A 15,746-nucleotide genomic window follows, 5' to 3' on the forward strand; every position below is an offset into this window, starting at 1 on the left:
GCCTGCTTGATAAACTTGATAACAACCGAACGTGATGAGATTATCTACACCATGATAACGTTATAATATATACATACTGATTATTGTTTGTTTCTGTGTAACAACGCCGTCTTGGTATTGTGTAGATATTTCAGATTGAAAATGGGGGCACGGGTGGCCCAGTCGTCTAAGGCAACGCGATTCGCTGTACAGAGTTGCGTCCCTTGGGCACGCCATAAACCTATGATTGTGGGTTCGAATCCCGGTTCGCCCCGATTATGTTTCTAGGTTTGTCAGCACCATACCCGTGCTCGTGGGTTTCACCGAAGTGGTAAACGTCTGAGACCTGCATCACTTCGGTCTTTCCTCCCACATAAAGCTGACACGCCGTGATATAACTGGAATACTGTTAAAAGCGGTGTTCAACCCAATTCATTCACTCACTCAGATTGAAAATAAACTAACCTGCAAAAGAAACGGTAAAATTATCTACTTTTGTGTGGATTAAAAGTTGGTGAGTGTAATATTTGGGATAACACTTTCTTAGTAAAGCACAGTTTCTAAATTTTGGAGCACACAAAGTCAGCGATCTAACCCGCTCAGCCACCGAGGCTTCCACAGAAGTGAAAGTCTGACAACTTGTAGTCTAGATCACGTACTTTGTGTATCCTACTGGCAAGTGTATATTGGCACGGCTCCCATGGCCGAAAGCTATGAATGAATGAATGAATGTTGTTCTGTGCCGTTGTTGTAATATACCAGCTACATTACGGCACACTTGTCGAGTTGGATGAGGGTAACCAGTGATAGAAAGAAGTTGTCTGCTTGTTGTTTAACACTGCACTCAGCAATATTCCAGCTTAATGACTGCGGTCTATAAATAATGTCAACAACCGATTGCTGCTGACGTATTCTGCCCCTGAAATTCAACCGCATGTATGAACTAAATGCCGACGTTGGTTTTGTTTTTTAACGCCGCATTTAGCAATATTCCAACTAAATGACTGCGGTCTGTAGATAATCGAGTCTGGACCAGACAATCCAGTGCCTGAGATTATGAGCACCGATCTACGCAATTGGGACACGATGACATGCATCAACCAAATCAGCGAGCCTGACAATCCAATCCTGTTAGTCGCCTCTTGCGACTCTTGTTGTTTGCTGAAGACCATTTCTAACCTGGAATCTTCACGGAGGACAAGCATGGGTTGCTGAAGACCAATTCTAACCTGGAATCTTCACGGAGGACAAGCATGGGTTGCTGAAGACCAATTCTAACCTGGAATCTTCACGGAGGACAAGCATGGGTTGCTGAAGACCAATTCTAACCTGGAATCTTCACGGAGGACAAGCATGGGTTGCTGAAGACCATTTCTAACCTGGAATCTTCACGGAGGACAAGCATGGGTTGCTGAAGACCAATTCTAACCTTGAATCTTCACGGAGGACAAGCATGGGTTGCGAGAGACCATTTCTAACTTGGAATCTTCACGGAGGACAAGCATGGGTTGCTGAAGACCAATTCTAACCCGGATCTTCACGAGGGGCTACAAGGTGATGCCCTGAAGTGTTGACTGCACAATGGATTGAATGTTGTTTTATGCAACTTTTAGTTATATTCCAGCACCATCACGGCAAAGGACGCAAGAACTTGCTTAACATATAGCACACCCATAGGGAATTGAACCATGGATTTCGCCACACCGAACGCTTTTTCACTATGCTACCCCACCTTATCACACTAAAGGAGAAATAAGCTCTGTTTATTTGGTTGTCTCGGCAAATGTGAATGACAGTAATTATTGGTGGGCCACGCAGATATCAAATTATTCAAAATACGTCGCATTTTCAACTTCAAAAGAATGCAGTTCATGTTCATCTGGAATAAACCAATTTATACCCACAGTGATTGTTACTTTCCATGTATTGCACGAGCATGGGCCCAACGACTGGTTGCGTTCGGGCGTGTTTTGGGTAGCTTTTTCCATCACCTTCAATCTTGCACTTTCCATTGGTTTTGATAGTCGTTGTCCAGTTTTTCCAGTTTCATAGAAACATCCAATCAGTGTGACATAGGCTTAAACAGCATGCTCCCCGACTGTTGATCACATTGTCAACATATTCAGACATATTGACGATTTTGGCATATGTTCATGTTTGACACCCTACATACCACGGTGACCCTTCAATAATCAGTTTTAATTGTTCAATAAACCTGAATGTATGACTTTGTAGTGCTCAACGTGTTTCGCTGACAGCGCCTTAAGATGCTAGGATCAACTGATTAAGGAGATGAAGTTGAACCTGTGGCTACTCCGTGCCGACCAGTCCGTGTTTTATCCCTTTAATACCTCAATGATCTTTGGAATTGAGTTGAGTCGAATACATGAAGGTGACGAGTGACAGATGAATATTCGGGGTGAAACCGTCGTCAAGTTTAGCCCTTATATCACAAACAAGACAGTGCGATGTGAAACCAGTTATCATAATAATCTAGTAACTTCCAAAGACAGGGTAGAATAAGCATTTTAATACCACAAATATCAATTTCCCGATCCAGGATCAAGAAAATCATTGTCATGGCATAACAAGTACCTGCTAAATAATACAATCACTCCAAGGAAGAAAATAGAAACATTGTTCTTCATGTTATATTTTATGGTTTAAATACACTTTACTTTCTGTTCCATTTGTTTGCCTTCATTTCAAAACGTGGGACCATCCCTTTATTAATTTCTTCCATCTGACTTTTGAATGAAATGATTAATTAATGTTCTGGAACACATGGGTGATGTAGTCTTCGTTGTTGCATAGGGTGCATTTATTTTGTAGGTGAGTATATAATGATGTGACTCTAGTGTATCATATATTTTGGTAGGATGATTTCTGTCCACCACCTCTCCGAACACAGCCTAGGACGAAACAAACACCTTCCTGAAATGAAAGTGAGAGAGTGAGAGAGTGAGTGAGTGAGTGAGTGATATCACATGGTGACAGCGTAAACAGAGAGGAAAACAATCATGTCTGTATTACATCAACAATGAAGTCTGCATTACGTCAACAATGATGTCTGTATTACGTCAACAATGAAGTCTGTATTACGTCAACAATGTTTCTGTATTACGTCAACAATGATGTCTGCATTACGTCAACAATGGTGTCTGTATTACGTCAACAATGAAGTCTGTATTACGTCAACAATGGTGTCTGTATTACGTCAACAATGATGTCTGTATTACGTCAACAATGGTGTCTGTACTACGTCAACAATTGTGTCTGTACTGCTTCAACAATGGTGTCTGTACTTCTTTAAAAATTATGTCTGTATTACGTCAACGATGATATCATAGTTGCTTTAACAATGGTGTCTGTATTTCTTCAACACTGGTGTCTGTATTACGTCAACAATGATGCATGCACTACTTCAACATTGGTGAATGTATTGCTTCAACAGTGCTGTCTGTATTACTTCAACAATGATGTCTGTATTGCTTCAACAGTGCTGTCTGCATTGCTTCAACAATGATGCCTGTATTGCTTCAACAGTGGTGTCAGTATTGCTTCAACAGTGGTGTCTGTATTACTTCAACTACGATGTCTGTATTGCTTCAACAGTGGTGTCAGTATTGCTTCAACAGTGGTGTCTGTATTACTTCAACTACGATGTCTGTATTGCTTCAACAGTGGTGTCAGTATTGCTTCAACAGTGGTGTCTGTATTACTTCAACTACGATGTCTGTATTACTCGAAAGTGAACCATATAATTGTCACTCCTTAACACAGACTTATGCAGTCGCTAAATTACGATCACGCTGCAGGGTAAATCAGCGTCTCACCTTAACGAGACTCGGATGTAAGCCCTTTTACTGTCTGAACCCTCACACCTTAACACAGACTTACGCAGTCGTTGAATTACGATCACCCCTAAGGGCGAGTCGTTGTCTCACCTTAACGAGTCCAGGAAGAGCTCCCCAGAACGACGAGTTGGGCAGTACCTCTATCCCCGTGGCCTGGCGCCTGTATTTGTTGTAGGTGACCCCGCCCACCAGATATACGGAAATCAACACAAATAATCTGTGGACGAAGGGAGGTGGTTTAGTGACGGGGGGAATCAGTGACCATTATTACTAGGAGCCCGTTCCTCAAAGCGATCTTAGCGCTAAGAGGGTCGTATCTTCCGTACTTTGACATGGACTTCCGACAGTCGTACTACACTCTGTTTTACAAAGCGATCGTATAGCAACGATTGTCGTAATTTACGACATACTTGCCGCTAAAATCGCTTTACGAAATTGATCCCTGCTTCTTTGGGCAGGAAACATTTAAAAATTAAGTTTATTGCGCCTATGAGTGATTGGGTGACCACCTCTTGAAAGTAATGTGGGAGGAAAGCCCGAAGTTAAACAGGTCTCAGACCTGTTTGGTAAAACTCACGACCCCGAGCAGGGAATCTAAGGTTCGAACGAACCCACGACGTGGGTGTGTGAGCATGTTTAACATAGATAATCCAACTTGGTCAGTAGACTGACTCCGACCAATCCTCGTTATATCCCTTTACTGCCGAGCACCAGGCAGGGGAACAAAAAGTACCATATTTTAAAGTCTCGACCGGGGATCGAACCACCGACCTTCTGCTCTCCCGGCAGAGGCTCTATCCACTAGGCCACGGAGGCCGTCATACCGTTTAAAAAATACAATGTAATGCAATCGCTCGAAAAAGAGGGATAGCCATGTTTCATGTCCGATAAAGATTTAAACATATTTAGATCGTCTCACAAAGCAAGTTTAAGGCTTCTAGTCCTTTATATTTAGTTATCGGGGAAGATTTTGAAGATTAGGTATTACATCAAAGAAAGCTACCTAACGTCTATTTTGAAAATCAAGTTAAACGTTTAACTTGTAACAAATTTATGGACTACACTGACGACGATGGACAAGACCCGTGACGATCCGGTGTAGAATAGGTCTTCAGCAACCCATGCTTGCCGCAAAAGGCGACTATGCTTGTCGTAAGAGGCGACTAACGGGATAGGGTGGTCAGGCTCGCTGACTTGGTTGATGCATGTCATCGTATCGGATCTATGTTCATGATGTCAATCACTGGATTGTCTGGTCCAGGCTCGATTATTTACAGACCGCCGTCATATAGCTTGAATATTGCTGAATGCGGCGTAAATATAAACATTGACATTCAAAACATTTAACCGATTACACATTAATTTCAAATTAACCAAAATAAATGGTCATCAACCTTACATTATAAGCAGTATGGATCCTCCGGTTAGAGTAACCTCCACGTTGGAATTATAAGTTGTCTTGTGACAACCGTCTGGACATGCGCACTTCGAGGTTATGCGTCCATACTGAGAAGAAAACGAGAAAGAAGTGGCGTAGTGAAAATATCGCCTGTCACGAGATGAGAGAAACATGATATTTCACACCTGGCATATCCTATTTATTACATACATTTTGTTCAGTTGTCTACCGGAAAGTTAATTTTATTCATTACAAATAGTAAACCTTGAAACGTAAATTATCCCTACCTAACACGAAGGGACGTTTCAACAGTCTTGTAATTGCGTCTTAAAAAGTAGTTCCGAGCTTTTGGCCAAATCTTAAAAAATGTAAACAAAGGTAATAAAAAGAATTGACGTCACTTAAATCCCTTATCATAAACTTCTATATGATCAACTTAAAAAATATATTCTTGAAAGCTACGAGACCGCTGTTTGATGCGAAGGAATCCATGCTGGTCAAGTAAGGAAAATGGCGTTTTGCGAGTTAAATGAGAAATTTACAGTTTATAACGAAACATTTTCGAGAGAATAACAAGCGATATTAACTCCAGAAATGACCACCTGTCATTATCTTGCCGTGTCAATATGGAACTAACGTAAAAAAAAGTCAACAGTTTGTGTACGGGCCAGACACTTACGATAAAGGGAGACAATTTGCGGGGAGGCTACTGTTGTATGACAATAGTTCCGTGAACGTGTTATGTTCACTGCAATGAAAATATGACTTATCTCAACTTCAGGAAACTCTTTCACACTGAAGTATATAATAAACAAACATATCAAAAGGATTTCTTGTGAGTATAATACGTGATGCTGAAAAGTCTAATTTGCGAAGATGACAACAAAGTGCGCATCCCTAACCGCACACTTTTCGGTGGACATAGTTTTTGGAGCTCTACAGAAACCTTTGTCCTTTCCCTGTGTTAGATATTCAATGATCTTTACAGGCCTTATTATCCTGGGTGCGTCAAAGGTAACGATGGCAGTCAACAGCGCAGACCCTGAGCCTGACCGCCTGGTGCATTCAATCGGTTCTTTCAACAAGCAGTGCAGGAAGGTATTCTAACCCTGGACTGGAATAGTGAGTGAGTGAGTGAGTTCGGTTTTACGCCGCTTTTAGCAATATTCCAGCAATATCACGGAGGGGGACACCAGAAGTGGGCCTCACACATTGTACCCATGTCGGGAATCAAACCCGGGTCTTCGGCGTCACGAGCGAACGCTTTAACCACTAGGCTACCCGACCGCCCCTGGACTGGAATAAAACACACATTAACATGACCTAGTTCGAAACTCACATATTGTGCTGACCCCTCTGTTTCCTCTCCCTGGATCTCCACAAAAGGTTCATCATACCCCTTGTCGCAGATCACGGTGATGAAGGATTCCCTGAGGTAAAACAGCGCCAAATGAGAATTTTTAACGAGTAGACACCGCTTTGGATATTAATAAAAAATGACTTCAATTTTAATCTTCGTGTTGGAGGGAAGTCCAAAATGACGCATGCCGTATATGCAGAAAACGGGGATGGTACTATCAGACCAAGGAACGCCATAGACTAAGACAAAAGAAGAAAACGCTTGGAAATAATTGGATTTGACCAAAATATAGCAAACGTTACCAAAACGTAACTAGACTTAAAACTTGAGGTCCAAAAACACCACCAGTGAAATATCGCTGATAACTTTTTTCGGGAACTAAAAACGTTTTGTTTGAAATTTCACATGTTGCCCCTATCTTCTTTCAAGATCGTTTGCAGAGTTGCGTCCCGAGGGCACAATAGAAACCTATGATTTTGTGTTCCCGGTTCGCCCCTATTATGTTTCTATGGTCAGCACCATACCCGTGCTCGTGGGTTTCACCGAAGTGGTAAACGTCTGAGACCTGCATCACTTCGAGCTTTCTAATCTAATGAGATCGGTAAGAATATCTTTCAATTTTACCTCATGACGTCAGTGTTGGCACTATAGTAGACCTGGATGTTTGTCCCGTCAAAAGACCAAGTGGCTGTACTCTGTTCGCCAGTCTTCCACGATTGCTGGCTGTAGTCACTCTGGCACATCTGCAAAGACAGTAACATGGTCAACGACACCCCTGAATTCACATATCGTTATCGGGGGGCACGGGTGGCCGTCTCTTCATATCGCACCGACCCGTGAAGGTCCGGGGTAGAATAGGTCTTCAGCAACCTATGCTTGCCGTAAAGGGCGACTATGCTCGTCGTAAGAGGTGACTAACGGGATCGCGTGGTCAGGTTCGCTGACTTGGTTGATGCATGTCATCGTATCCCAATTGCGTAGATCGATGCTCACTTGATTGTCTGGTCCAGACTCGATTATTTACAGACCGCCGTCATATAGCTGGAATATTGCTTAGTGCGGCTTTAAACAAACAAACAAATCATATCTCAGTAACTTACGGGCAATGACATTAAAGTGATGGAAATTACATATATTTTAATTTTACTTAATTAGAAACTGATATAATACGTTAGACCGTATCAAATAAACCGTAAACAAACAAACAAAATGCGACAACAAAAGTAGGTTGTCGTGCAGTCTGAACACACCAGGCCAGGAAGAAAAACATATGCCTTGGAATTCTTTATTTTTTTGTATTTGAATTCATACAGAAAAGAGGGACTGCTTCCAGTCTAATAAAATGTGTGTAACATGTATTTGCACTACAGCTAAACTATTTCCTTGATCTTTTACCAAATTGGAGCTGTTCTGATAACACACTAAAACACACTTAATAGATAAATGGATGACATAGTATTTTATTCAGTTTGACAAGTAAAATCTGACATGTTGTTCCCAATTCAGCATTAAGAACAACAATACATGTTTGCTAGAAAAATATTCATACGCCGTGATTTGTCCACAAGATTTCCGGGTACAACTGAACTGGGACCGTCTCTTTATATCACAACATGACGATGCGCAGAGGCGGCCATGAATCAGCTCAATTACCAATACAGTGTGACAACGTCTATAAAACATTCAGATCGTGGCGCACACTCGTAACCAATCATATCGCAGCACACACTGTTGATCAATCAGACCGCGGCACATATTCTTAACCAATCATATCGTGGCACACATTCGTAACCAATCATATCGTGACACACATTCCCGTTTGTTTATCATTCACTCTGGTCTCACCGCAGCATCAGTGCACGAGTTCTCTGTGAAGGAGTAGCAGGGGTTGTAAGAGTAGAGGAAGGAGTCGTAGAGGGCGGTGTAGTCTGCGTACCTGAAACAGGACAGAATATTCTTTCAGAGGATTTAAATGGGTTTACCTTAATACAAACGTGTCATCATATTCCATTCTGAAAATATACGGCATCGCCGCTGTACGTAAATACGAGCTGAAAATGCAGCGACTTACCCACAAAAGCCGTCTCCATGTACGTAATTAAGTTTGTTTTGTTTTTTTATAAACATTGGACGATCTCAAAGCCAATCAAAACATCATCCTGCCAAAACGATCCCTTCGGCAAAGATTTAACAGCGGTGAACTGCCTGCCTGATGGTGATCTGACAAACTTAAGGTAAATCAAAACATCATCCTGCCTAGAACGGACAAAACGATCCCTTCGGCAAAGATTTAACAGCGGTGAACTGCCTGCCTGACGGTGATCTGACAAACTTAAGGTAAATCAAAATATCATCCTGCCTAGAACAGACAAAACAATCCCTTCGGCAAAGATTTAACAGCGGAGAACTGTCTGCCTGACGGTGATCTGACAAACTTAAGGCAAATCAAAACATCATCCTGCCTAGAACGAATTTAACATCGGTGAACTACCTGCACGATAGTCATCGGAGCACTTAAAGCTAATGTTAGGAGGGGGTTTCCAAGTTGAAAGGCGAAGGTTAACCCTGTAATCAGTCCATACAGAACTAAATTGAATAATCAGTAAATAACCACAAAAGAGAATAATACATTATAAATTATATTGAAACACTTAGGATCAGGTTTACAATCATGAAAGGCAATACATTGGTCAGATAGGTGGCAACAGCTAAAAGTAACAGGGTCTATTATATCAGTCTGTGGACTAATGTCCTGAATTTGTCACGGTTGAATATCTGGAGTGAGGCCCATGCGCCATTCCTGAATCCAGCATATAGTGATGGAGGCAGGCAGAAAGATCAACCCTTTCAGAATAGGTATCGCGTCCGCACTGGAAGAGTAGATAAATCAGATCTCAGAAGATCTCAAATCGACCTCGTGTTTGTCTTATGTTGGTACAGCCTGTTGCCATGTGAACAATACAGTCTGTCTCAGTGTCGCTAAACAAAGGTGGATAACTCTCAAGTACTCCTGTTGTTGCATACCGTCAAAACAAAATATCTGGAAACAATTTTACGAGCGCTTCAATCTGCTGCCACTGACAATCATTTGAAATAAACTTGACATCTACTATCACATATACCGTCAATAACAATATATCTGGAAACAGTTTTACGAGCGCTTCAATCTGCTGCCACTGAACAACCATTTGAACTAAACTTAACATCTACTGTCACATAACACTCTGACGTTCAAGAGAAGAGAGCATGATCACAGTGAAAACTTCTTTAAAGTGGGTATTTTCAAGGATAAAAGTGTGAACATAACATATTTTATTTCACATGTTAAATGCCATCTTCTGCCACATAACACTAACAAAAACAGCATCCTGTGAATTAGAGACAAATGGACCCTTACTTTGTTATTTACGGTGTTGTATTATACACTGAATATCCTAAAGTTTTTATCGTACCGTAGGCCTTAAACAAGGATGAGTCCTCAGTCCAATACTATTCTCCTAATCTATGAATTACGTTATCAATTTGAATATTAAAGCATGGCAAATATGCTCTGCAGGAGCAGCTGTGGATCGATTTATTAGAAACAAATATCGACATTTGCAAATGATGTCATTCATTGCTTTATCAGACAGCGTACCTTGTCAGAACCAGTTAAATATCCCGAAAACCATACCGACATTCAGGGGTTAATTCAGACAAGACAATTGTTGTAGTGTGTAGAAGGGGAGGGCCATTGATATTGTTCATTGATGTGTCAACGTGCATGTCCACTGTGTAATTTTGGTAGAGAAGCTTAACACCTTTACGTTTATATTTCCTCTTTCTGTCATTATGTAAGATGATAACAATTACCACATGTATATTGTATATATGTACATGTCAAAAGCCAAACATCTACAAGTTAAGATTTCTTATGTCAGCAACAGTTGAAGAACTACCGAATCATTTCTGTAAATATCAGTGACATTCATATCAACAACAAGAACGTTTTGTTAAACAAGATATCCCTATCGTTTCAAAAGTTGACGCATACAGATGTAATGTTTTAAAATATATATCACTGTATATGGGCCGATGACCTACATACTCAACGAAACACTCAACTCTGTCGGATAAACACAACCGAGGGCTCGGAATATTTCCTGACGATTATTATTTCGGTAATCAAAATAGAAAACAACCAAAGAAACCTACATATCGTCCGGTCAGGCTGAAATTTTCTAATGTATATGTCACTGATTACAAAAATGATTACCAACTTAAATAGTTGGAAATCGCTGATGTCTTTTGCTTTACGGCCGGTCGGGTAGCCTAGTGGTTAAAGCGTTCGCTCGTCACGCCGAAGACCCGGGTTCGATTCCCAAGCCCATTTCTGGTGTCCCCCGCCGTGATATTTCTGGAATATAGCTAAAAGCGGCGTAAAACCATACTCACGCACGCACGCACGCAGGCACGCAGGCCCGCACTCACTCACTCACTCACTCACTCACTCACTCACTCACTCACTCACTCACTCACTCACGCACTCACTCACTCACTCACTCACTCACTCACTCACTCTTTTGCTTTACGTATTTTCAACTAAACTGCCGGGCCTAATGAAACGAACAAGACATGGTTATTGGAAGGCGATGTATTCGATACGGATATCATAGTTGAGGTTTGGACCTTAAGTTTGCAATGTTTAGGCGACGGTGTTTCAGCCTAGCGCCGTTTTGATAACATTTGTAATATTTTGGTCAAATCCCAGTTTCCCGTGTATTCTTTCTGTTGCCCACCAGTTTAATATATACGACTTTGGAGAGTTCTCAATTAAAGTTGGGACGAATGACCTAGTCGTCTAAGGCGCCGCAATTAGCTGTGTAGGGTTGCGTCCCTTAGGCGTACCAGAAACCTATGGTCGTTTGTTCGAATCCCAGATTTGTCCTGATTGTGGTCTAGGTTTGTCAGCATCGTACCAGTGCTCGTGGGTTTCGCCAAAGTGGTAAATGTCTAAAACCTACATCACTTCGAGCTTTTCACCCTAATATAGCTGAAATATTGTTTTAAGCATGTTTAGCCAAATTTCACATTTAACACATTAAAAAGTTTGTTTTACAACACATACGACTAATGTGAACATTATGACAAATATAGATTAAAAAAACTTACTTTGCCGTTCCATCAGTGTTTCCCGTGGTCGTCATATCGGCTGTGCCACTACCGTCGTCGAACACACACATACATGGTCCCAAGCCCACACACTGCTTACCCTTGGACCCTGGCAGCACCCCCAGGGCGAGCACCACCCCCACGGCTATCCAGAAGCGATCAATAAACCTAAACCCCATGTCCAAGTGACCCAGATCTGCGCATCATGTGACTTGCGCGTGCTTGATAACTCCGTAATAACCTAATATGACTGCAGGTTATCAACACGGCGCTTACATTTATAGTGCATACTGCCGTTACGATAGCATATTTCTGGGTGAAATTGTTTCGAGCTATGGACCGACTGTACTGACGTGTATGTGATAGCGGACCTGAATTTGTAGCCTCGTTTGCTCTTGATACATCCTCGATAATCCAGGGCATTAATCTCCATTCTATTAAGATAAAAACCCTTGATCCATTCGCCACCAAAGTTACGTTTAGAAAGTGATGTTACCATCTCAATCTCTCTTAACACCAACATTGTTTTGGGTTCTCTTTCTCATGGGTGTAATATGATTTTTTTTTTGCGATGTGTCCTTCGAATACGTTAACGCAGTTGGTCAAAGATATGTATCAATACAGAGTGGTTAGGTGAGGTGAAATTGAGTTTAGCGTCGCGCCCAAGATTATTGCACTTATATAGCGACGTGCATGCACGTGTGTGTGTGTGTGTCTGCTTGTACAAGTACGGACTGATGCCGATTTATAGTGGTAGCTCACTGAGATACCATGCCACAGTTTAACATGAATACCCCACTCATACACAGTATACTGACTCCGAGCCGACTAGTCCTTGTTTTAGCCCCTTAATGCCGAGCGCCAGACGGGGTAACAACAAGTACCATCTTTTAACGTCTTTTGGTATGACGCGGACGGGGATCGAACCCCGGACCTTCCGCTCTCCGGGCGGACGCTCTACCACTATAATTTATATGCGAATGCAGATCGTCAATCTTTCTTCAGGGAAACATGGCGACAGCTGGTTAAGCTTATGTTCATTACTGCAATTAGAGTTTTGCAAAGAAGAATAAGAATATGTCATAAATAATGCATACCCAAGAACAAGATAAATACGTACAAACATAAAACCAAGATGAATAAACAAATTTATAATCATACCGTTTGAATCTCATATTTAAAACAAATTCTACTTTCTATTCGTCAAATGTCCCCCCATTTGGCAATGGAGTTGTAGTGTCTAATGTATGTGTTGTTTCTTCCGTGTATAGGTACTGGTGATTGTAGATTTGTCTTGACTATAAATTAATCAGTTGTTGAAAATACGAACGAGTGTACAATGTATTGCACACACCTGATGTGCAACTGTGTGGCCCCATGTAGATATGATTTGCTGCAGGCAAGTGATTCACAACTGCAGAAATAATAACATTTGTTGTGTGGCAGTGTCATATTGTATGTTTAGTGTGTCGTGTTAATGCAGTTGCAGTATTTTGAGTTCAGAAGACTTTCTGTCTTTCCAGAATGGTCACTTTATAATGTTACAAGCTATTCTGCTTTCCTTAAAAGCGTGATGAAGTGTAATGATATCCAACATACCCCCATGCTTTGGGTGAAGATCATGTGCCGTTGTGTTTTGTGTGAAGATCATGTGCCGTTGTGCTTTGCGTGAAGATCGTGTTCCATTTTCTTTCGTGTGAAGATCATGTGCCTCTGTGCGTTCTGTGATTATGCCATGCTGCTGCGCTGATGTGTATATCTCGTACCAAAATGGTTTTTGAATGTCACATGCTCAGCTATTTTCCAGCAGTAATGACCGATTGTGATTTTATATTTCGCATTGTGGTTACAGGTAAATATCAACCCATTTGGTTAGAACAATTTCTACCGGGTGTGTGTGGTGTCTTTGATTAGTGTCCATTTGCAACCAGTTGATGGAGGTATGTGATCTCTGACTCCACATAGATTCATCAATTATAACAGTCTAACCATATATAAAATATTTGATTAACAGTGCCACTACATGTACAAGACATTAGAAATAGTAAACGAAATGCGCTGAAATTTCTAATTAGCATGTGAATAAGAGAAAGTGACTTGATAATTCCTATTAATCAAAACTGTTAATAAACTCAAAATCATATCTATCGGAGACACCTCAAGAAACTGAGTTACCAAGTTGTATTCATTATTATATTTACTACAATTGAAAATACTTTAGTGTCAAATTTTTAACAGGAAAGGGCATGCACACAAGAATCGCATACTCCGGTGTGTGCAAGTAATATATGGACTTGGCATCACTGTTCTCAGCTTTATAATGCTTCACACAGGTGGTATATCTGAATTTGTAGTGAGTGAGTTTGGTTTAACGCCTCTTTTAACAGTATTCCAGTTATATCGCGGCGAAGCAGCTTATATAATGTGGGAGGAAAGCCCGAAGTGCAGGTCTCAGACGTTTACCACTTCGGTGAAACCCACGAGCACGGATATGGTGCTGACAAACCTAGAAACATAATCGGGGCGAACCGGGATTCGGACCCACAATCATAGGTTTCTGGCGTGCCCAAGGGACGCATCTCTGCACAGCGAATCGCGGCGCCTTAGACGACTGGGCCACCCGTGCCCCCTCTGAATGTGTAGATGGAAGCAAACGTATACATGTAGCATGAAAAACACTTGCTATTCGTCAGTCTACAACAACTCAAAACAATCAAACAAGTGTGTTTTGTCTATGCAATATCCTATCCTTTGGAACCGCTTGTGCACAAGCAAGTTAATATTTTTTTTATCAAAATCTATTTTAATTTGTTTCCACCATTCCCTCTATGCCCTGTTATGCATGTTTATGTTGCTAAATCTTATTTCTCATGTCAGTGACCGATTTCAACCACATGTTTGGGTGTTCCCCAATCTCCAGTATCACAAAACACTTGAGTTTTTCTCCTCCCTTATCTAACGTACGATAATCAGATCATGACCATCATCTTATACACAACAGATGATGTCAGGGTATTTTATTTGGTTTTATTGTCTGTGGCCAGTGCTAATTTTCACATACAGGACCGTTAGCTGATATAAGGAATGTAACATCCAGTTGATCTTCCAGGTATCTTACTTACTCAGTCTGTTCACGAAGTGTGTACAATTAATATTTTGAAAAAGACAGTTAAACGACATTTGTGACAGGGAGGATCGTATGGCAGCTGTAGCCGACAGATTAACGGCCGTTGTCGACGAGCGGTACGTGCATCGCTAGGTTACTTGAACAGCAGTGGCCTTGCAGAATGTTACTATTCTTTAATGATTTCTGTGGTCAGTGGAATGTGACTGTGGTCGGTGACTACAGAGACAGTCTACAGCAATATATGAATGTACCTTAGTATATATTTGACACATTTCTACAATCACCTTTCAGTGATCGGCCAATTGGTCAGTGATGACTAACACTTGTGATAGTTCATTAAACACTTCGGAAATTTACCCCGTCACGTTTATCGTGTCAGCCATTGTGACGTCATGTACTTGATGTACAATTAATGTATTACGACGCGCTGTCATTGTGACTGACTTACTGACGGACCTTTCTCGACAAATGAAGAATGCTGATATTATTTGAGTACATTTGTTCACAGAAACTACAAAAGTTGTCCCTGTTGAGCATGTTAAGCATACAGAAGCTCATGTCACCTCTCGTTTTGAGGAACTATTTTATTCCGCGATACAGCTGGTTGTTGTATGGCTGTCAGTGTAAACATGACATCACACGTACTAAATATAATTGTGAACAGATCAAGGTCTACGTCCTTTGTGGTAAAGGTAGTGATATAAAAATTATAAGAATTGACTTTCACTTCGTGTAAGTTCATTGGAGTATGAACCTTAACAGAGTGAGGACCAAACTGTTTGAACTTCGGAGCTTGCGACAACGTGAAAGGTGAAAGTCAATTCTTAAGTAAATTTAATCACAATGACATCGTGCATGAACAGCACATGATGC

The 15,746-nt window shown here is 41.2% G+C and overlaps 1 protein-coding gene across 1 annotated transcript; it reads right to left on the reverse strand.

Annotated features, from left to right (window-relative positions):
* Positions 1-2,487: 2,487 nt before the first annotated feature.
* Positions 2,488-11,986, reverse strand: LOC124148058 (cation-dependent mannose-6-phosphate receptor-like). The gene is made up of 7 exons (XM_046518988.2): positions 11,747-11,986; positions 8,441-8,531; positions 7,220-7,338; positions 6,575-6,665; positions 5,236-5,342; positions 3,927-4,053; positions 2,488-2,913 (listed from the first exon to the last, which is right to left on the reverse strand). The coding sequence occupies exons 1-7, from the start codon at positions 11,923-11,925 to the stop codon at positions 2,842-2,844; spliced, it is 786 nt and encodes a 261-aa protein (XP_046374944.2). The 5' UTR covers positions 11,926-11,986; the 3' UTR covers positions 2,488-2,841.
* Between the last annotated feature and the right edge of the window lie 3,760 nt (positions 11,987-15,746).

This window comes from Haliotis rufescens, unplaced genomic scaffold (genome assembly GCF_023055435.1).
Source record: "Haliotis rufescens isolate VD_foot unplaced genomic scaffold, xgHalRufe1.0.p SCAF_10, whole genome shotgun sequence".
Lineage (NCBI taxonomy): Eukaryota > Metazoa > Mollusca > Gastropoda > Lepetellida > Haliotidae > Haliotis > Haliotis rufescens.

Coding starts and splice junctions, on each gene's coding strand:
- LOC124148058 (XM_046518988.2), bottom strand. CDS start 11,925: ATGGGGTTTAGGTTTATTGATCGCTTCTGGATAGCCGTGGGGGTGGTG. Junction 7,339..8,440: donor ACTCGTGCACTGATGCTGCG/GTGAGACCAGAG, acceptor CTGTCTTTGCAG/ATGTGCCAGAGTGACTACAG. Junction 6,666..7,219: donor GCCAACACTGACGTCATGAG/GTAAAATTGAAA, acceptor GTTTTACCTCAG/GGAATCCTTCATCACCGTGA.